Raw genomic sequence first — 22,374 nt, 5'->3', positions numbered from 1 at the left:
TGAGGTGTCTTCGACGACCAGGATGGAGGCACGAGCTGTCCCACGCAGGCTCTCGCTGTCGGCGGTGTTGGATCCGGATTAGGCGTCAACAGGCCTTGGCAAAGGCAACCCACGCGGTGAGTAGAAAAAGCGTCTGGTGCAGACTAGGAGAGTCCGGGGTGCCCCTCTTTTGGAAGGGAGCAAGGGCCAGTCTGGAGCAACCAGACCAGCAGCAAAGATTTCAAGGTTCGTCGTCTAGGAGGTCACTAGCCAGCCGGCAAGTGACCAGACAACGCGTCGAGCAGCAAACAAGCAGAAGGGCCCCACGCAGATCTCGTGGAGGCTGGAGGGCTGATCTTCGGTGCAGGGGCTTCTCGGTGCTGGGGCTTCTCAATCCCCAAAGCACTTGGTCGAGTTTACCTCGGGAGTCGTGCTGTAAGCGAAGTGCAGGTTCGTTCAAGATGGCCGGTCCCGCGTGTCTCGTCGCACCCACGGATCTCAGCTGTGCTACAGATGTGAGTTGAGGTTGGAGAGGTCTGGGAGTCCGGGTCTCGTCGGGCTGTGAAGTCTGGATCCTCAAGGGAAGACGACAAAGTGAAGCCGCTGGACGCTTGATGGTGCCTGCAGTTGCAGGGTGGACACTCCTTGCCCACAAGGGAGATTCTTCAGTCTTCTGTGGAGTAGAATGTCGAAGTCCAGAGTCTCTTCTTACAAAGTTGAGTCTGTCGAAGTCCAGAGTCCGAAGTCGTGCTGTAAGGCACGCCTTAACAATCCTGAAGGCAGAGTGCTTGGAATTATGTGAGATGGTGCTCTGGCATGAGCTGAGCCCGTCTGCAGCTGGCGGAACCAAGTCCTAATAGCTGTTCCATGATAACGCTATACCATATACTCTTAAGTGCATTATCGACCTCGCGGTTGAATGCTAACTCTGGTATAACATTATCAAAACATGTCGAGTAAGGGGTCATACGAATTGGAATACTACCCCCTCGCCAATTCTGGCGACGGGGGTAGCATTCCACCCTTCTAGAGGGACATGACATGTATGTAACTGTGAACCCCGGTTAAAGTTAATTAGAGCATTGGCATCACAAAATGGATGCTGCCACCACAGACACAAGTCTGACCTCCTGCTGCTGGGAGTCCTTCCAGCGAGGGAGGCTAGGACAAAGCGTTTCCTGCCTTGGGAGGTGCTAGCACCACCCCAGACAGGATTTTGTGTATTGGGTAGGTTAGGCCTGAAAGGAATGAGACATGCCTGGGGCACACAAGGTGCCCTGTGCATACACCGGTTCAAACCAGTTGCTGGGGCATCCCTGCCCCAGCTCTGGTGCGAAAACCGGACAAAGGATAGGGGGTGTAACCACCCCCCTTCCTGGTCCCACCCAGGGGAGGGACCTAGTCAGCAGTACAGCCCCCTTTAGCAGGATAAAGGTAGGAGCTGGTCCCATTCCAAATTAAATTATCCTGAACAACTTTGTAAGAAGAAACTCTGGACTTCGACATTCTACTCCACAGAAGACTGAAGAATCTCCCTTGTGGGCAAGGAGTGTCCACCCTGCAACTGCAGGCACCATCAAGCGTCCAGCGGCTTCACTTTGTCGTCTTCCCTTGAGGATCCAGACTTCACAGCCCGACGAGACCCGGACTCCCAGACCTCTCCAACCTCAACTCACATCTGTAGCACAGCTGAGATCCGTGGGTGCGACGAGACACGCGGGACCGGCCATCTTGAACGAACCTGCACTTCGCTTACAGCACGACTCCCGAGGTAAACTCGACCAAGTGCTTTGGGGATTGAGAAGCCCCAGCACCGAGAAGCCCCTGCACCGAAGATCAGCCCTCCAGCCTCCACGAGATCTGCGTGGGGCCCTTCTGCTTGTTTGCTGCTCGACGCGTTGTCTGGTCACTTGCCGGCTGGCTAGTGACCTCCTAGACGACGAACCTTGAAATCTTTGCTGCTGGTCTGGTTGCTCCAGACTGGCCCTTGCTCCCTTCCAAAAGAGGGGCACCCCGGACTCTCCTAGTCTGCACCAGACGCTTTTTCTACTCACCGCGTGGGTTGCCTTTGCCAAGGCCTGTTGACGCCTAATCCGGATCCAACACCGCCGACAGCGAGAGCCTGCGTGGGACAGCTCGTGCCTCCATCCTGGTCGTCGAAGACACCTCATGGTCCACATGGCTGCAGAGTCAAGCGTCCACCTTCACCTGATTGCGACAACGACGTCTGGTTCCTTCCTGGTTCCACTCCAGTCACTGGCTAGTGAGTGTGAACATTGTCCCCTCTGCTTTCAGGTCCTCTACTTCACCGATCCACCCTTGGATCGCACCGGACATCTTCCTCCTGGTCGCCTGCAGCATCTTTTCTTTCAGGCTCCATAGACTTCAACGCGAGAACCCGACACGACTTCGCACCTATGCACGCGCAGCCCGTGGGTGAGGTAACGAGAGCATTTCGGTGCTCAGGGGTAGCTTGACTCTCCTAGTGTCCAGTTCCACAGTCGTTTTAGTCCTAACTAGTCAGGATTGTCCGTACTTACCTTTTACTTGAACTGTACTGTCCATAGACGTTGTTACGCATACCGCGTGTGAGTTCACACTCTGCACCCGCGTCCCGTGGGCCTCCTATTACTTACCTAAGGTTAGGATAGCGTAGTTCCAGCGGTCCTGCAGCCTCTGGAAGCTCCATTTCTTCTATTGACTCTCACATTCCATTTACTTAGTATATGGTTTGCCGTGCCCCTAGGGCACCATTGTAATTTTGTGCAACTTGTCGTATTTTTCCAAGAGATTGTCATGTGCTTAGCCCTCTGACCTCATAAAGAGTTCAGAGGTGTTTGTTATTAATAAATATATTGTTTATTTTCATAACCTGTGTGGTGTCCTTTCATCTGGTATTCAAGGGGTTATATTGTGGTAAAACAGCTGGCTTCACATGCCATAACGAGTTTAGCCTAAGACTGCTTTTGTCCATGCTACCACTAGGATAGCTGGTCTATAAGGTTGACTTGCAACCAATCACCATAAGGGTTGTTTGGACTGATACAAGGTGATCACTAGAACTAGTGAACATCATATATCAGGCCAACTTCTCACAAATACCTCCTCAGAGACCACCACCTATAAGGGCAATAACCAACCCTCTCCATCTAGGGGTTACTTCTGAGCGGGTTACAGTGGTGGCAAAGGCAGGGGTTCAAACACACGCACCTCCCCCTCCAATACAAAGCAGTAACTTGCCTCCACTTCCCCCCGACCATCTGACACTCGTCTTAGGAAGACTGTCAGATTTCCTACAAATCTGGCAGTCAATACAACAGACAATTGGGTACTACAAATTATCAGTTCTGGGTACTGCCTGGATTTAATCACTACTCCTCCAAACATTCCACCAAAGTCACACAAACTTTCACCGGATCACCTACACCTCCTCAAACAAGAGGTTCAGTCTCTACTGCTAAAAGGAGCTATAGAACCTGTACCACCGCAACATCACGGGTCGGACGTGTACTCTTTTTACTTCCTAATACCCAAAAAAGATGGTTCTCTCAGACCAATATTAGATCTCGGAACTCAATCTTTACATTTAGTCAGATCATTTCCACATGGTGACACTTCAATAAATAATTCCTCTACTGAAGAAAGGCGACTTTCTCTCTACTCTAGATTTAAAAGACCCCTATTTTCATATTCCAATCCACCCCGCTCATCATAAATTCCTCTGATTTGTGGTAGCGGGTCAACACTTCCAGTTCAAGGTACTCCCATTCAGAGTCACCACAGCCCCCAGAGTCTTCACAAAATGTCTGGCGGTAGTAGCTGCTCTCCTAAGAAGACAAACCATCCATGTCTTCCTGTACTTGGACTGGCTCATCAAAGCCAGCTTTTACCAGCCATGTCTTCAGCACACTTTCAGAACAATTCAGTTACTACATCAACTAGGGTTCACAATCAATGTGACAAAATCACATCTCCAACCAGCCAATGCTCACGACTAACTTGGAGCCACAATAGATACTCAAAAGGCTCTTTCCTTCCCCAGCGCAGCCAGAATTAGAAATATTCAATCTTTAATTCTCCAGTTTCAACCCTATCATTGGATTCCAGCCAGAGTTTATATGCAACTGCTGAGAATGATGGCATTTTGCATCATAATCTTCCACCATGCCAGGCTGCACATGCGTCCATTTCAAGAATGCCTAGTCAGTCAGTGGAACCAGTCAGTGTTTGACTGATCTAGTAAGCAGCCGTTCTCATCCCTCGCTGCAGTGGTGGAACACACAATTTGTCAAAAGGACAGCCGTTCATAGACCCTATTCCACATATAGTACTGACAGCGGATGCGTCCCTTACTGGCTGGGGAGCTCATCGACAACATCACACAGTGCAAGGACTTTGGAGTCACCAGAAAAAGCGGCTCCACATCATTCTAGAGCTGCTTGCAATCTTTCTAACCCTCCAAGCGTTTCAGATTCACCTGGAGGGCAAAGCTGTCTTGGTTCGTACAGACAACATGACCGCTATGTATTACATACAAAAACAGGGGGGGGGGGCGCCTCTCTCCAACTGTCCCACTTAGCTCAAGACATCACGAAGTGGGCCATTCACCATCTTTTTTATTTCCTGGCGGAACCTCTCCCAGGAGTGAACAACCAGATTGCAGATCTCAGCAGGCAGAGTCCGCAAATACAGGAATGGGCACTCCACCCGCAGGTTCTCCTCCCATACTTTCAAAGTTGGGGAGTCCCTCACATAAACCTGTTCGCCACACACCAAAACGCAAAATACAGAAGCTTCGCCTCCAGGTACCAACACCCGCAATCCAAGGGCAATGCACTATGGTTGAACTGGTCAGAGCTATTTGCCTACGCTTTTCCTCCATTAGTGGTTCACAAGCTCAGGCAAACGTCTCTCACACTAATCCTAGTAGCTCCCACATGGGCACGTCAACCTTGGTTCACAACCCTCTTGGAGCTATCAAAAGCTGCATTTAACCTCCTGCCTCCTCAAACAGCCATGCAGAAATCAGACATCCAGATCCCAAACAGCTGAACCTCACGATCTGGCTCCTGAAATCGTAGAGTTTGGGTACTTAAACCTTCCACATGAATGTATGAATATGATTACGGAAGCCTGAAAACCTACTGCAAGGGCCTGCTATGCAGCTAAATGGAAGAGATTTGTTATCTACTGTAGTAATAATCACATCAACCCTCTTGATGCTTCCATACAAAACATCCTATGTTATTTGTTACACTTGGAACAATCTGTGTTGGCTTATACCTCTATTAGACTACACCTAGCGGCAATCGCTACATATCTACAAAATAGACAGAATTTGTCATTGTTTAGAGTACCTGTGATTAAAGCTTTCATGGAAGGACTAAAAAGAGTCAACCCACCAAAACTTCCACCAGCTCCATTGTGGATTCTTAATATAGTCCTTACAAGGTTAATGGGCCCACCTTTTGAGCCCATGCCCAATTGTACCGTCTGTCCACTCTCTGAGTTAGGTTTGTGCGGCCTTGCAGAGCGAGAGGAGGACGGTCCTTTTCATTTCTCACACACCAAGCTGGGGTCTCTCCTTAACAGCATTGTGTTTACTTTCGACCTCACCTTCATTAATCAGGTATGCTCTCCACCAGCTTCCTTTGCCCCAACATATAATGGAAGAGGTTGTGAAAGTATAATCGACTTTGCACTCATATCCCCCACTATACCTAATTTTATAACCTTCTGGGAGATAGGGGATGATCCAATGAGCGATCACTACCCTATTACCTTTGGGGTTAGGCTCCCACAGGAGAAAGTAAAGGAAACTGATGGCCCACCCTATCCACTGGAGGTTACTTTAACGAGGCTAAATGGTTATGTGCTCAAGTGGGAGACTCTGAACCCTACAATCTTTCTCCACAACCTAATAACCTCTTGCTTTGCAGACATATCTGTCTGTTTAGAGGAAGACACTGAGCCTAAGGCGATTATGGCAGCTTTTGCTAATATTCAGGAGCACATAAAAAGCCTTCTCACCAAGAGCCATAAAAAGAAGGGGAAACGCGCTACCGGGTGGTTTGATCCTAGATGCACAGCTGCCTTAAAGAACTTGAAGAAAGTTCTTAAGGCCATCCCGAAAAATAGGGTCCTAATCTGTGAGGCCAGACGGGAGTATAAGAGAGAGATTAATCTCAGGAAAGCAACTAGGAAACGAGAGGCCTGGGAAGCTTTGGGAGAAGCGGCCAGGAATAAGGATACTAACCTTTTCTGGAAAGTGATCAGAGCAGCTTATAATACTAATGATACTGAGAACTGTATAGATGTAGCAATCACAGCAGAGCGCTGGGTTGAACACTATGGTAAACTTTATACCAACGGCCAGGGGGACAACATGAATAACCAACGGGCTCTCTTACCCCTGAACAAATCTACACAGGTTCATCAGTCAAGTGACCCCTCAGCTTCCCCCTATCCAATTGATTTGGTCTTCAGCACCCTAGAAGTGGAAAATGCAATTAGGGAAAGCCCTTCAGGGAAAGCCCCTGGTCCGGACTACACACCAGTTGATCTCTATAAAGCAAATTTGGAACTTTGGATTCCACTCCTAACTAATGTTTTGAATATGGGTAATAAATGTGGCTTAATTAAAACCTGGTCAGAAGCCATTGTTGTCCCCATTTTTAAAAAGGGAAATAGGGACGATCCGGCGTGCTATCGCCCCATATCCCTATTAGATGGCCTCATGAAAATTGCGGGAAGGATTATCCTCAAGAGAATCCAGAATTGGGAGACAGAAAACAAGATTATCACGGAATTCCAATACGGTTTCCGAAAAGGGCTGGGCACCCAAGAACAATGTTTAAATCTGTCCCTACTGATGGCAAAATATACTGAGGCCAAAAAAGGGGATCTGTTTTTTACCTTTGTTGACCTTAGCTCAGCATTTGATTGTGTGGACCATCTGCAGCTTTGGTCAACATTGGAGCTCATTGGGGTGGATCCAACCATTATTGCATTTATTAAAGAACTATATAGAGAGGCTGGTGCCAGAGTAAGGTTCGGGACCCAGGGACAATGCACACAGAAATTTCCCATAAACAGAGGGGTCAGGCAAGGATGTATCCTTGCGCCCCTCCTGTTTAGTTTCTATATCAACTCTGTTGTAGACCACTTGAGAATGTTTCAAAATGATTACCCAGTTGTTAATGATAGGCCTGTACCCATCTTACTATATGCCGACGACGCGGCTATTATGTCTAGGACCATGATGGGGTTGCAGCGAGCGGTGAGAGAATTTTCATCCTATATGGGAAAAAGAAACCTAAAAGTGAATATTTCCAAAACCTTTTCCATGCCGTGTTCCCAAAGGAGTAAAAGGTCACAATGCTCGATCTATCTTGATGAGCAAAGAATTGAGAGCATGGATACCTTTTGTTATTTGGGTGTTGTCTTTGGGAGGAAAGGAGACTGGAAGCATGCGGTATCGGCTAGAAGGCTTGCCTTTACGCGTGCCATTGGGGCCCTGAGAACTTTTGCAGCGAAAATCGGGGGCAAGCCGATTGCTGAGATGATACAGGTTTATAAAGCAAAGTGTGTAGCGACAGTTACGTATGGAGCAGGCCTATGGGGGTTTGAAGATGTGTCCTCACTCCAAACCTGTGAGAACCTTTTTATCCGTTATTTATTGGGTGTGGGTAAAACTACTTCTACCTATCTCACTCACATTGAGAGTGGCCTTAAATATCTCAGCGATTATTTAAAGCTGGCCCCGTGCTTGCTCTGGCACAAAATTTGGACTACCAAGGAATGCCAACTTAATAGAGACCTGATCAGGGATTGTTTGAATTTGGACGCTGCATCCAAAATAAAATGGCTGCGACAGGTCCGGATGATGTTTTTCAATATTGGCTGTCCTGAATACTTTGATGATCCAGAGTCCTTAGAAAACCTCACTAGGTCATCTCTCAGAAAACTCCTAATCACACATCTGGAGGGCATTAGATGGGAGGCTGAGAAACTCAAAAATACTACTTTGAGTTACCAAAGAATAACCCCCACTGAAGGCTTGCAACTGTATCTCAGGGTCGAAACTGCACCTTATTCCCGTATGTTACTTACCAGACTCCGCCTAGGCATTTTCTTTCGTATGATTACCTTACCAAAACTAAATGATTGGTCTACCTCGAATCTAATCTGTCCGTGTGATGATCGCTCAATACAAAGTAACATTCATGTCATGTTTTTTTGCAAATTGTATTCTGCCCCAAGGAAACTGTATTTATTACCTCTCCTTAAATCTTGGGGCATAAGAACATGCAAAAACGCTTATTTTAAGTTACTTTTGTTAGATGAGGTGTATGTCATCTATGTGGTTTCTTGTTTTTTAAAGTCAGTCATGAAATTTAGAAATTCTATGATGTAACTTTTTATACTTAAATCCTCGTACATGTCTCGACTTATGGTTGATTTTCTGAAATGACACCACCGACTGTATGTTCTTATCATGTGAAAATGGCTTTTTCGAGCTTTTAAACGTTGGGGGAAAATTGTGGTATAAAATGTGCTGTATGCTTTTATGATTTTTACAAAACAAATCGAATAAAGCTTATTTTGAATTTGAATTTGAGCCCATGCACAAATGCGAACTACAGTTTTGCAGCGTGAATCTTTTCTGGATTCACTATGCTGTGCATTATTCCGCCATCTTTTGGTTGGGTCCGGAATTGTAGTATTTCTTTATTTTTTTGTGACCTTGTGGGCGTTGACATACCACCATTTGGTGTCCTTCTGTGACTTCGAGTTGCTTCCCCTGGAAGCTCCAACCGTTGCTCGCCATCTTCAGATTCTTTTTTTTCCGCTGTTGGTTCTGGATCGAGATGGAAGGAGCTCCAGAACTTTGGAGAGAAGAATCCACTAAAATCATCTAGAAAAGCAAGAAAACAACTTATCGACACACCGGCCTTCGAAGTGGTGAGCTGAGACGCAGAGAAGGGGGTAAAACAACGAAATGTCGACGTCTTACGGAGAATGCGCACACACGGGACTCCCTGGGCGCTGTAATGGACAAGACACCATTCAAGTTCTGCGACAATTGCCACCACAAGTACGCACCAAAGGACCAGCACCCGGTCAGTAACCTTTGCCTGCCCCTCGACCACCGCTCAGAAGATTGCAAGGTGAGTCAAAGAAGAGCAAATTACAACATGCAGGGTAAAGGACCACCACCGTCACTTCGAGACCTGTGCCTCTCCAGTGAGGAAGACAACTCCGCCGAAGGACCCGAGGGTGAGGAGGACGCGCACCTCCAAGTCGTCGACGCAGAAAAGAGAACTCTGAAGGAGGTAAGGGAAACAGCGACCCCATGACAGTCGACCGAGCCCTGAAAGAGTGACTCGAAGTCCTCACCTCAAAAACAGCCCCGGCATCAAAGCATTCGGTGACGGCGGAGCGCGTCCAAGGACAAACAGTCCGTCAGTTCCTTTGACAAGGACTACCAGACGGCGAAAATCCTTGATAAGATGAAGTTGTCGAAGAGCAATCACTATAAGGACTCCTTGACGTTGAAAAAGGAGAGAGCGAAGCAAGCTTCGACTTAAACGTCGGAAAGCGCCAAGAGAAAGCCCGAAGCACACGCGTCCGAGCTCGAGAAGAAAAAGAAAAGGCTCAAAGCCGAAATGGCAAGTATCTAGCAGCGCAAGAGAGATTTCGACGAGACAATGAGGCAATTCAAGATCCTGCCGAAAACTTCAACACTACCTGAAAAAGACATTGAGGAACTTCAGGTTCCTACAACCCCAGAACCGGCTGACAAAGAGGAAGAAGAAGAATACTACTTCAAAGCCAAGGGAGAAGAGGCCCAAACCTATCATGGTTCGGCGACCTCGGAGACACAAGACATGCAGTGGCAAGATCTTGACGCTTACTTGCCAGAACTCATATCCTTCGAGGCCCTCACCCCCAGACGACATTGGGATGTACAAGCAGGTGAAGAAGGCTGCTGACACCTATGGAGTGCAGCTGGAGGAGGAAAAGCCACAGTCCTGCTGCCTCCTAGAGATCTTGCAGCCCTCACAGACAAGAAGCCAATTCCTGCCCATGCTCCCAAGTGTGCTGGACCAGGGAAAGGAAACCTTTAAGGAGCCTGCCACATGCAAGGCAGTAACACAAGGAGTGAGAAGAAATACAAGCACTCCTCCAAGGACCCAATGCACATCGGAGGTTCAGTACCTGCTGACTCTACAATAGCTTCCACAGCCAGAAAAAGAGCTAATCTGCCCACTAACGTGGGCTCACAGCCAGACAAGGAGAGCAAAAGGATGGATCTCACAGGAAGGAAGATAGAACGAAGCGCCGCAATTCAGTGGCGCATGGAAAATTCTAATGCATTAATCAATAGGCATGCATATCCGCACAGGGAGGAAGTAGGCGAACTGCTGAAAAATCTGCCAGATCAGTTCCAGAGAAAAAAAAGCCACTTGGTGGAAGAGGGGAAAAACATGGCCAATACATGTTTAAAATCAGCCCTAGATGGTGCGGAGACATCAAGCAGGCAAATAATGATCTGGGTTACAGAGAGAAGACACGCCTGGCTAAGAGTCTCTGGGTTCAAACCAGAGGTGCAGAGTGATATCTTGAACACCCCACCCTGTTCAACAGGGAACAACTTTTCGGAACAGCTGTGGACGACAAGTTAACTCAGCTGAAGAAGGGAAATGCAAGGTCCATTGGGGGGGTGACTACAATTCAGAGGTATGCGTAGGAGGACTCCATCACGGAGACCAGCAGGCAGGGGTAACCACCAACCAGTAGCCTCACACCAGACCTTTCAACAAGGTTACCAAGGAGGGAATCCGCTCCAACAACCAGGTCAACAACAAGAAGGTTGGCAATACCAACAGGGGAGGCAATTCTTTTGAGGGCGCACTCGAGGAAGAGGCCAACAGCAAAGAGGGAGACAGCAACCCACCTCCAAGTGATTGCACTACAACCTTGGTGCACACTCTAACAAGACCTCAAAGGGCGCAACAACAAAAACATCAGGTCCCAAACAGAGAATCCCTCCAACATACAACACCAGTGGGAGGCAGAATAGGAAACTTCTTCCAAGAGTGGAAGAGGATTACATCGGACAAGTGGATACTAAACATAATACAATACTGCATAGAACTGGCAAAACAACCGTCGGTCAGAAAACCAAACAACCAAGTCCATGCAAAAAGAGAGCCGTCTCATTTGCTCAAAGAAGCACAAGAACTTCTAAATAAGAGGGCCATAGAGAAGGTGCCTCACAAGGAAAGAAACAAGGGGGTGTATTCAACGTACTTCCACATACAAAAGGTGGACAGAACATTAAGACCTATACTAGACTTAAGGTTCCTAAACAAGTTCATGAACACTCAAAAATTCAAGATGACATCCTTACAAGAGGTAATACCTCAGATACAGGTGGGGGTTACATGGCAACTATAGATCTAAAGGACGCTTACTTGCACATCCCCATGAACAGCAGACACAAAAACCTACTCAGATTTGTAATCGACAAAACGCACTACCAATTCATGGTGCTAGCGTTCGGACTCAAGTCTGCACCAAGAGTCTTCACAAAATGCCTAGCAGGAGTAGCAGCCCACCTAAGAAGGCCTGGAATCCACGTGTATCCATACTTAGATGACTGGTTAGTAAGAGCAAGCACATACAACCTTTGCAAACAGCATATACAAAGGGTCATAGAGACTTTGGTCCAGCTCGGTTTCTCAAATTGGGAAAACTCAGTAACACCAGAGCAGATAAAGATATTCTTAGGGGCAGAAATCGACACATTACGGAAAGCATTCCCGAGCACAAAGAGAACCGTAGTAGTACTGAAGGAGACATAGCTATACCGCAAGGGGCAAGCTCTGACAGTGAGGGCGGTGGGCAAACTGCTTGGGATGATGGCTTCATGCTTTCATCTACTCCCAAACATTTGACTACACATGAGACCATTCCAGGAATGGATTAAACAGCAATGGTCACAGGCAACGGGGAGGATCTAGTGTCACACAAACATTTCTTCAGAAGATGACATGGTGGAACAGGAAGAACATAACACAGGGGAGACCTTTCACACAACCAACTCCTACAGTGACCATTACAACAGACGCTTCCCATCTGGGGTGGGGAGCGCACATGACCAACCTCACCAAGATGCTATAAAGCACATCAACTTCCGGGAGTTAAAGACTGTTATCCTAGCCTTAAAAGCCTTTCAGAAGGAGTTTTACGGAAAGAGGGTGTTGATTCAAACAGACAATACAACCACAATGTTTTACATCAACAAACAAGGCGGAACACCATAATTAACACTATCAACACTAGCCCAGGAGCAATGGAGATGGGCTAACCCTAGGAACATAGACTTACTAGAAATTCATATTCCAGGAAAGGAAAACCTAGAAGCAGACAGACTGAGCTGACTGATTTATCCGCATCCCACAAATGGGAGATGAATCAATCAGATTCTGAAAATCTTCGAAAAATGGGGGACTCCGCAAATCGACCTGTTTGCAACACCCCAAAATGCAAAATGCCAACACTTCGCGTCCAGACAACTGTGCGCACAGTCCCTAGGGAATGCGCAATGGATAGACTGGTCAGGGACATTTGCTTACGCTTTCCCCCCCGATACCACTGATACACAAAGTACTCCACAGGTGCAGGATCAGCCGCGTGACACTGATCCTCATAGCACCACAGTGGGCAAGGCAAACCTGGTTCTCACAGAAAATGGGAATGTTGCAAGGGGAAATGCACCAGTTCCCCAACAGGAAGGACCTCCTAACTCTGCAAAACGGAAAGGTGCTACAACCAGAACCAGAGAGCCTAAGCCTGGCAGTGTGGCTCCTGAGGACTTTGAATTTTCTCACCTCAGACTACTCAGAGAGGTGAGAAGACCTACAACAAGAAAGTGTTACACAGCCAAATGGAAAAGATTCTCCCTTTGGTGCCGTAAGGAAAAACTCTCAAGGAGAATCACAAGGGAATCAACAGTACTAAAATATTTAACATATTTGCTGCAGGAGAAAGTAAGTCATGCTTCTATAAGGGTACACTTGGCAGCAATCGTAGCCTACACAAGGGAAGAAACAGGGAAGAGTTTCTTCACATCACAAGTGGTCAAAAGATTCCAAGAAGGAGCAAAGAGGGATAGCACCTCACTTGGAACCTCAACGTGGTACTAGCACAAATGATGAAGGTGCCATTCGAGCCAATCCACAAAGCAACTTTACAGATACACTAAAGACTGTTTTTAGTGGCACTAACATTGCTACGTAGAGTAAGTGAGTTGCAGGCTCTAACACTACAAAAAGCCCTACTTCCAAATACATAATGACAGAATCGTCATGAGAACTGATCCACAATTTTTGCCAAAGGTGGTATCTAAGTTCCACATTAACCAAACAATACAAATACCAAGTTTTTTCCAAAAACCAAAGACATAAGCATAAAAAGCATTGCACACCCTGGACGCCAGAAGGGCAGTCATGTACTACATAGAGAGAACAAAGGAATACAGGAAAACAAAGCAGTTCTTTGTCTCATTTGTGAACAGTTTTCTGGGACGACCAGTCACAAAGAATACCATTGCAAGAGGGATCGCACAAGTCATACAGTTGTGCCACAAACCGTCCGGTCAAACATTGCAAGGAGCACCGCATGCTCACTCAACAAGGAAAAAAGGAGCAACAGTGGCTTTATTAGCAAACACACCTATTCAAGACATTTGCCAAGCGGCAACATGGTCTTCAGTGCACACGTTCACAAAGCACTACTGCGTGGGCATTCAAATGAACAAAGAAGCACAAGTAGGACAGAATTTCTTACAACATATATTCACAAACCAGCGTTCATCTTCCACCCAGCCACGACAAGACTAGCAAACCGCTCCAAAGTCAATGCACAGCATAGTGAATCCAAAAAAGATTCATGCTGTAAAATGTATTGTTTCTTACCTGTTGGTGTAGTATTGTAGGAATGAATAAAGGGGAACCAGAACGAACAATAAAAAAATTAAAAAGAATCCGAAGATGGCGACCAAAGGTGGGAGCTTCGGGAGGAAGCACGTCGACGTCACAAAAGGACACCAAATGATGGTATGTTGACGCCCACCAGGCCACGAAAAAAAGAGAAATACTACAATTCCGACCCAACCACTAGATGGCGGAATAATGCACAGCATAGTGAAGCCAGAAAAGTCTTTAAGCTGCAAAACTACACCGGCAGGTAAAAAAACTATACGTTCCTCTCCTGGAAAACATCTTTCCTCATAGCAATCACATCATTAAGGAGTAAATTAGAGGCATTAATCTTTTAAGAACCACGTTTCCAACAACACAAAGACAAAGTGGTTCTTCGTACTAATCCTAAATTTTTCCCGAAGGTCGTATCTGCATTTCACATAAATCAGTCGGTAGAATTACCTGCATCCTTTCCTCAACCTGATTCAGTTGCAGATAGAGCTCTACACAGAAGGGCACTCTTGTACTACACTGAAAGGACAAAATCTATTCGTAAAACCAAACAACTTTGTTGCTTTTGCGCCACCTCACAAAGGCAATCCTATCTCAAAATCAGGTATTGCAGGATGGATTGTTAAATGCATTCAAATCTGCTATGCAAAAGCAAAAAACTCCAACTGTACCGCCTAGGGCACATTCCACTCGTAAGTTAGGGGCCACTATGGCTTTTTTAGGAAACATTCCATTTTCACCCTCTGCGGCAAACCATCTAACAATGGAGTCGATGCCCATGTGCACGATCATTGAAAGGAGGAGTCGTCTACCTCGTGACTGGAAAGATTTCTTCGAAGAAAATCAAGTGCAATCATCCGGACCAAACACTAGATGGCGAGCTATGCACAGCATGTGGCTCTACAGCTCTGCATGCCAAGAACAGATTCTTACTGGGTAAGTAACATTATCCTTCTTGTGGATACTATATCTGCAGATTGCTCACTTTGTCCGCCCCTGTTCTGTAGAGTGGATACATGAACATCATAATAAAATTCCATGTTGGATTTTGGCACACTGTCACCTACAGTTTGAAGCTTTCAGTTTGAAGCTTTGTTTCTGAGGGCCTGTAAGTAGAAAGATTAAGAAACTGATGTCCGCTTGTAGGGGTGGTGCTTAATATGAAGCTCTTCTTCATCACATCCTCTGTGGTATGCAGCCACGATGTTTTTTTTTTTTTTAGAGTTTTATATAGCGCGAACTTGAACCGAACCGAATCAGTTATCAGAGCGCTTTACATAGCACCAGTTACTTTCATTTTTTAGGCACGGGGAGATTAAGTGATTTGCCCAGAATCACAGGGTTTTTTTTGTATGTTGCCTGCTGTCACATGGGGCAATTTCTGTAAAATTCTCCAGATCCTGTCTGGTAACTGAGGATATTCGAATGGTGCGGAATCAAAGGTTAGATAGAGTAACCACCAGAAAGTGTTACTGAAGGTAAGTAACTTGTTCTGCAGGCTGTTAACATTTTGTGTCTCCAGTGTTTTTCACATTTAACTTCCTGTGAACTTAAGAAAGTAATTGGATAAATACAGTGGCTGTTAAACCTGCTTAAAAGTAAACATGGAAAGTTTCATGATTGTCTTTTCATGTTTTTTTCAGAGCTGTGATATTTGTCAAGAGCAGTTTGAACAGTACTGGGATGAAGAGGAGGAGGAATGGCATCTGAAAAATGCTATTCGTGTTGACGAGCAGGTAATGTAAATCCCCTTGATTCTGCTCGATTTGCGTACCACATTGAGTTTTAACTCAGTAAAGGGTTTTTATCACTACATCCTAATGGAATTTGGGACATACGTTTCTAAGACAATAGGATTTTCTAATAAAGGAAACACAGGGTGACTCATTATCCTTTTCCTTTCTCACATGTGTATCGGAAAAAGAAAATCTTAGCGATTTGGCTTATGATTAAGGTATGATTTCACACAGAATATTGATAAGCCCTTTTATCATGAAGCCTTGTATAAAGACTTTGCCCGGTGAGTTGCCCCCTGTGGCCTTGATGATCCTGTAAACCAAATGAAGCTACTCCCTTTTAGTGTATAATTGTGCCGACTTTAGAGCATGGCTCTGATGTTGCATAGATACACAAACTGTACTCGCTTTAATTCAGAGATGCTAATGTTCTCTCTACGCAATGACTGACAGTGGCGGCAGTATTTGAGGCACAGTCTTTTTCACTTGAGCCCTGTAAGTGTGCTGGCTACCTCCTCCTCCTTTTAAATGCTTCTACAAGTCCATTGATTGGGTGTCCTTATTCTTTATCATACCTGTGTAAAAAGGTTGTTTGTGTGTTATAAATGTGGTGAGTGCTGCGGTCTATTGGACCAACTAATATTGCACAAAATTATCTATTTTGTGCTGGACTGGAGTTGTCCTCCTCTGTCGTAGCCTGCATGTATATTTCATGCCACTTTCCTGAAACTGGTGCACTTGATGTGTTGGGAATTAGCTAACCCATTCTTATCCAGTTTTGGGGTGTCTTTTCATAGATTCAGATGCCTGAATCCTTCTCTGTCGTCGAGATGGGAGTCCCAGGGAAAAATATTCAAGCAGTGCTTTAAAAGCTTCATAGGCTATAGTGACCTTAAGCCATGTCAAAAATAGCCTATCTATGTCCTTTTTAAAAAAAGGATCTAATGTTGGAACTCAGCCAATCAGCTGCCAGCACCCTCTAGAACACTCTCAGCAGAGGCAGGTTCTCACTGCACGTCATGTGGAAGGGAGTCTCCCCGAGTTTGTGAGAAGCTGGGTTTCTGTTGTAGTAAACCCCTCTCCCCACAAACACACACACTTTTTGCCAGAGTATTGAATGCACTTTGACCACTTATTTGGAGTGAGAAGGACATAACATTCATGATTAATGCTTAGTTTCTGTGAAACAATACCAAATTCTCTGAAACATTACTTCCGTACAGCTCACTGGAAACAGGAAAAAAAGCCAACAATTTGAAACTGACTCCAATATCACGACTAACTTTCAGCTGATTTCCAACTTGCTGTACCGTAGTAATATGGAAAAAAGAGGCTGAACCACTACCTACATGAACATCAGGCCAGCTAGGAGCACAAAGTTCTCTTGGAATTTAAAAACTGACTTCATACCTCGTGTTTGATCTCTGAACAACCTTCAACACTATAGACTAACATTTCTGCTGAGACGTAGAATGAATGGAGAAACACTTCTCTGAATTCTGTACAATATCTCAAATAAAAGCATGTGCTCAGAAGACACGCCTAGATGGCTCAACTGGGTTTTCTGAAGAAGTGCAGATGTCCCCAATGGACGTGCCCTTGGATGACTCCAGGCTCTTTGGAGAAAGCCGATACGGCACTGCAACAATTCAAGGACAGTGGTGCCACAGCATGGTCCTCTTGAGTTATTCTTTACACCAGCTAAGCAAGTTCTGAGGCTCTTTTAGGGGTCTAGCATTAAGAAGCTAGTCCTCTCACTCTGTACTACAACAGCCAACCAAGTCATTTCAAGGCTGTGGACGTGGCATCCGTAGAAACCTTTTAATGTAGCAAGGGAAGCAATCCTCATATTCTTCCTCCCCTGTTGGATCGGCTTCCAAGCTTCTTAAATTTGCCCTTTCAGGCACATGCCTGGTTTTAGGAGGCAGAATACAAAATGTCGTCCCTGGCTGGAGGTCCTTCACACGGGACAAGCGGGTCTTACAAATTGTTCAAAGAGGCTATGACCCATCCTTCATCTTCTCCTCACCCCTCCTATAGCCCACACTAGTGATTTTCGGATGAGCACTCCTCAGTCAGATGTGGGACTGTTGTCCAAGGGTGCCATCTGAGTGGGAGTCTTAAAAAAGGTTGAGGATGTTACTCTCATTACTTGCTTCTATTCCGCCAATTAAGCACTGGTACCCATTAGAATTATTTTTGAAACCACCTACACCTGCAAAAAAGCAACATAATTTACATTTGGAGGCTTTAAGCTTACAACAATAAAACTACTTTAAAATGTACAACATACAACCGGTGAAGAAGTCCCAAGAAAAATGGGATTTTATTCAATATTTTTTTCAAATAAAAAATAAATGGTCACTGGTGTCAGATATTGACTTAAAGAGCATTAAGTACATTCCTTAAAAAAAAATCTATATATCTATCCTAGGGCAGTCGGACTGGTCATTTAAAGCCTTCTTGCCACTAGTCAAGAAGTGTTGATAAAAACTGACAATATGGCTACTCTTTAAGGTATGGTGCCAGGCACTAGTCCGGGTATCCACACGTTGTTAACCTAAGGGAGTGTATCCTCATGTCGCTAACCCAAGAGAGTGTATGTAGTATAGGTAGTAATAGTTACCCTAAAGGTAACTTTTATTTGTAACAAATTTTGAGTTTTTTGTATTCAGTATCAAGTATATGTAAGATGTCGTAATGCATTTCAGAATATTACATTGGGCACATTGTGACATACATAATTGAGGTCCATATCCTAAAAGTAACTTGATTCTTCTCTTGCTCCCTTTTTTATTTATCAACGGAGTTGGTGATTAGTAATAAATGTCTAGTTGTAACACCAAAGGATTGTTTACTGTTTAAGATTTTGGCTGTTGTAGTGTTATAAGATTTTGTCTTTAGGGTCATTTTGTACTTGTGAAATGCCATTTGGACTTAATAATGCAACTATGCTTAAATATCATGTGATTTTCTGATCACATTAATGGCAACTTTGAAGCATGCATTAGGTTTACTATTTTGTTGCCGTTTTTTTTACATGTATTAGAGCACACTTTTTTGTCTTTGAAATCTAACATATTACATTTGACTTTTATCTAGATATACCATCCATCATGTTATGAAGATTACAAAAATGTAAGTTATTTACTATCCTAAATACATATTGGAGTCGCAGTAAACACTATTGGGGAAAAGGGGGGTTTGTTGTAAGTAATCCTGATTGATTAATATGTGCAGCCCTGTGAGCAGTCTGATTATAAATTGTGAGAAAGCATGTTCACACTTGTAACTAAATGTTTCATTACTATATTTGTTTCTTGTTTTGTTGTAAATGTTTGGAGTCTCTGACTGGTTTATTGAGTTATACTGTTAAATATTTTAAAATTGTTGAATGTTTAAAGACTAATCTCATTAAAGCACTATTTTAGCCACCCATGGATAAGGATAAAATTAAATGTCCTAACTGCGGTCTGCACATTTACCAAAAATGAGCAAATCACATATACGGTCCCTTTTCTGGTGTTCACATAAGAAGCAACATTGCAATGTCTTGAAGTGTAACCTGCTAAAAAGCTTGTTTCTTGCATGGCTTGCAACTCAAATTATTGGAAAATGCTTTACATACCTCAGCAATTGGCTACCGAAGGCAGGCTTACCACAGCTGGTGTATGACCAGCAGCTGATAACAAGCTCCCTGCTTGTTTACCTGTGGTTTTGCAGCGTGAATCTTTCTGGATTCACTATGTTGTGCATTATTCCGTGGTCTAGTGGTTGGGTCTGGAATCGTAGTCTTTTTTTTTTTTTTGTGTTTTTTTTCGTAGCCCAGGTGAGCGTCGACGTCCTACCTTTTGGTGTCCTTCCTGTGACGTCGGCATGCTTCCTGCGGAAGCTCCCACCCTTGGGCGCCATCTTCAGATTCTTTTTTCCGCCGTTGGGTCTGGATCGTTCCAGAGAGGTCTCCAGAGATTAGGAGAGAAGAGAAGCAAAACTAGAGATTTTTGGAGAAAAACAATTGAGAAGACGAAGGAAGACTACACCATCGAAAGGCCGACGAAGAAAGAAAAAAAAATTTCAACAAAATTCGACGTCCAGAGGAGAATGCGTCAGGGGGCCCCTTGAACGCAAGACATGGACAACACACCATACAAATTCTGCCGCAACTGCCACCACAAGTACGCGCAGAAGGACCAACACCCAGTCTGCAACCTCTGCCTGCCGGTCGACCACGAAAGCAAGGACTGCAACGCCTGCTCCGCATTCACGCCGAAGACCCTTCGAGTGAGAGAGAGGCAAAGAATAGCAAACTACACCATGCAAGGCAAGGGCCAACCACTGTCCCTTCGAGACCTGGGGCTCTCAACCGATGAGGAGGATTACACCGCCGAAGAAGACATCGGCTACACGGTCGTAGAGACCGATAATAAGAAAACTACAGAAAAGGTAGGAGACTCTACGCCCCAGAAAGGCCCGAAAGACTCTCGACAGTCTACCCAAGACTCTAGAAAAAACGAGCGCAAGACCCCAAAAGTGCCGACGCCGAATACTTCGGCGTCCGCAGCAACACCCAGGCCCAGCGGATCCTCACAGAAGGACTCCCTGGCGCCGAAGCACTGCGAACAGCAAAAGTCGTCGAAAAGCGTCAAAGAAAAAGAGCGCTCGACTCCGAAAACAACTTCGAAGTCGACGACGAAAGACGCAAGACCGGTCTTGACGCCGAAACCGGTTTTGCCGCCGAAAGCCATTTCGGCGCCATCTTGTACGGCACAACCACTCGACGCCCACCAGGCGGTGGAGATGGAAAGGAAGAAGAGGCGACTCGAGGCAGAGATGGAGAACATCCTGCAGCGAAAGAAAGATTTAGACGAAAAAATGAAATCTTACACAATTCCGTCGAAGCCCAAGTCACCGGTAGTACAGTTGCTCGAGGAAGAAGACGAAGAATTCGAGGTCGAAGCTGCGTCGGAGAACCTGGAAAATCTGCCATATCAGGAAGATGATAACTCCTATTACGAAGAGGAGGCAGATGACGACCAGAGGGCGTACCAAGAATCAACATACTCGGATACACAAGAAGCAGAGTGTCAGGACATCGAAACTGAGTCCAGAAGAGGGAGTGGACACATATCCAGCGAGGCCCTCGCCGCCTGACGACATCGGACTTTACAATGAATGCATCAAGAACGCAGCAACAGCGTTCAGAGTCAAGCTCGAGGAGGAAGTGCCGAAAGGGGATTTCCTAGTGGAAACACTACTCCCAATGCACACTAGGAGCCAATACCTGCCAATGCTTGAAAGCATCAAGGGACAAGGAAGAGAGGCATTCAAAGAGCCGGCTACTTGCAAACCCGTCACGCCAAGGACGGAGAAAAAGTACAAACACTCCTCAAAGGACCCACCCTAGATACAGGGGACGGTCACTGCTGACTCCATCATCGCTGCTACAGCAAGGAAAAGGGCCAATGTCCCAACTACTTCAGGTCCACCCCCAGACAAAGAGAGCAGAAGGATGGACCTAACAGGAAGGAAAATCGAAAGGAATGCCGCTATGCACTGGCGCATGGCTAATTCCAACGCACTGCTCAACAGACACCATTACCAAATCATGGACGAACTGGGGCAGTTGGTGAAACACCTCCCTCAGGAATACCAACAAAGGGTTTCACACCTGGTAGAGGAGGGGAAGAACTTGGCAAACTCTTGCCTAAAAACAGCACTGGACGGTGCAGACACAGCCAGCAGACTTATGATGCTGGGCATCACAGAAAGGAGACAAGCCTGGCTCAGAATATCAGGTTTTAAACCAGAGGTGCAACACAACATCCTGAACACTCCGTTCAACGGTGAGACCCTGTTCGGAGCACCGGTGGACGACAAGCGCTCTCAGCTCAAAAAAGATAACGACACCGCAAGATCCATGGGGGCCTTGCAATTCAGGGGAACAACAAAGAGAGGGACCCCGTCACAGAGACCGCACGGGAGAGGGAGGAACCAGCCGGGAACGTCGCATCAGTCTTTCCAACATACCCACCAAGGCGACACCCATACGCAATAAGGCCAGCAAAAACAGCACTGGCAATATCAACATAGGGGCCAGTCCTTTCGCGGGAGGGCGAGTGGACGTGGTAACAACAGGAGGGGTGGACAACAAACCACCTCCAAGTGACTCGGCCACACTGATAGGGCACACCGTTCCAAAATCTCCAAGGGTGGAGCACAAAAACAACAAAACAGGAGTGTCCCGTAACGAAAAACCACGAGCATGTAACACCTGTGGGAGGAAGATTAAACCTTTTCCTCCAGGAGTGGAAGAAGATTACAACAGACAAATGGATCATCAACACAATACAGCACGGATACTGCATAGAGTTAGAAAAGACACCACCATGCAGAAAACCAAAGAAAAGAGCACTAGCAAACCAGGAACTAGAGCAGAGGAACTCCTACAAAAGCAGGCTATCGAGCCTGTACTTCCCATGGAAAGGAACAAGGGGGTGTACTCTACGTACTTCCTAGTACCAAAAGTAGACTAAACAATGAGACCCATCCTGGACCTAGGGTTCCTCAACAAATTCATAAAAACACAAAAATTCTAAATGACATCCCTGCAAGAAGTACTTCCACAGATTCAAACCGGGGACTTCATGGTCACCATA

At 45.7% G+C, this 22,374-nt stretch overlaps 1 protein-coding gene across 2 annotated transcripts in view; it reads left to right on the top strand.

Annotated features, from left to right (window-relative positions):
- Window positions 1-22,374, top strand: part of PCF11 (PCF11 cleavage and polyadenylation factor subunit) — a 324,271-nt gene that overhangs the window by 209,914 nt on the left and 91,983 nt on the right. For both annotated transcript variants that reach the window (XM_078658484.1, XM_078658483.1), the window contains exons 14-15: window positions 15,626-15,718; window positions 18,821-18,856. In XM_078658484.1, coding sequence (XP_078514610.1) covers window positions 15,626-15,718; window positions 18,821-18,856 — 129 coding nt within the window. The remainder of the gene's footprint in view (window positions 1-15,625; window positions 15,719-18,820; window positions 18,857-22,374) is intronic.

This window comes from Lissotriton helveticus, chromosome 8, assembly GCF_964261635.1.
Source record: "Lissotriton helveticus chromosome 8, aLisHel1.1, whole genome shotgun sequence".
Classification (NCBI taxonomy): Eukaryota; Metazoa; Chordata; class Amphibia; order Caudata; family Salamandridae; genus Lissotriton; species Lissotriton helveticus.
This window is presented reverse-complemented; position numbering and strand designations above follow the sequence as displayed.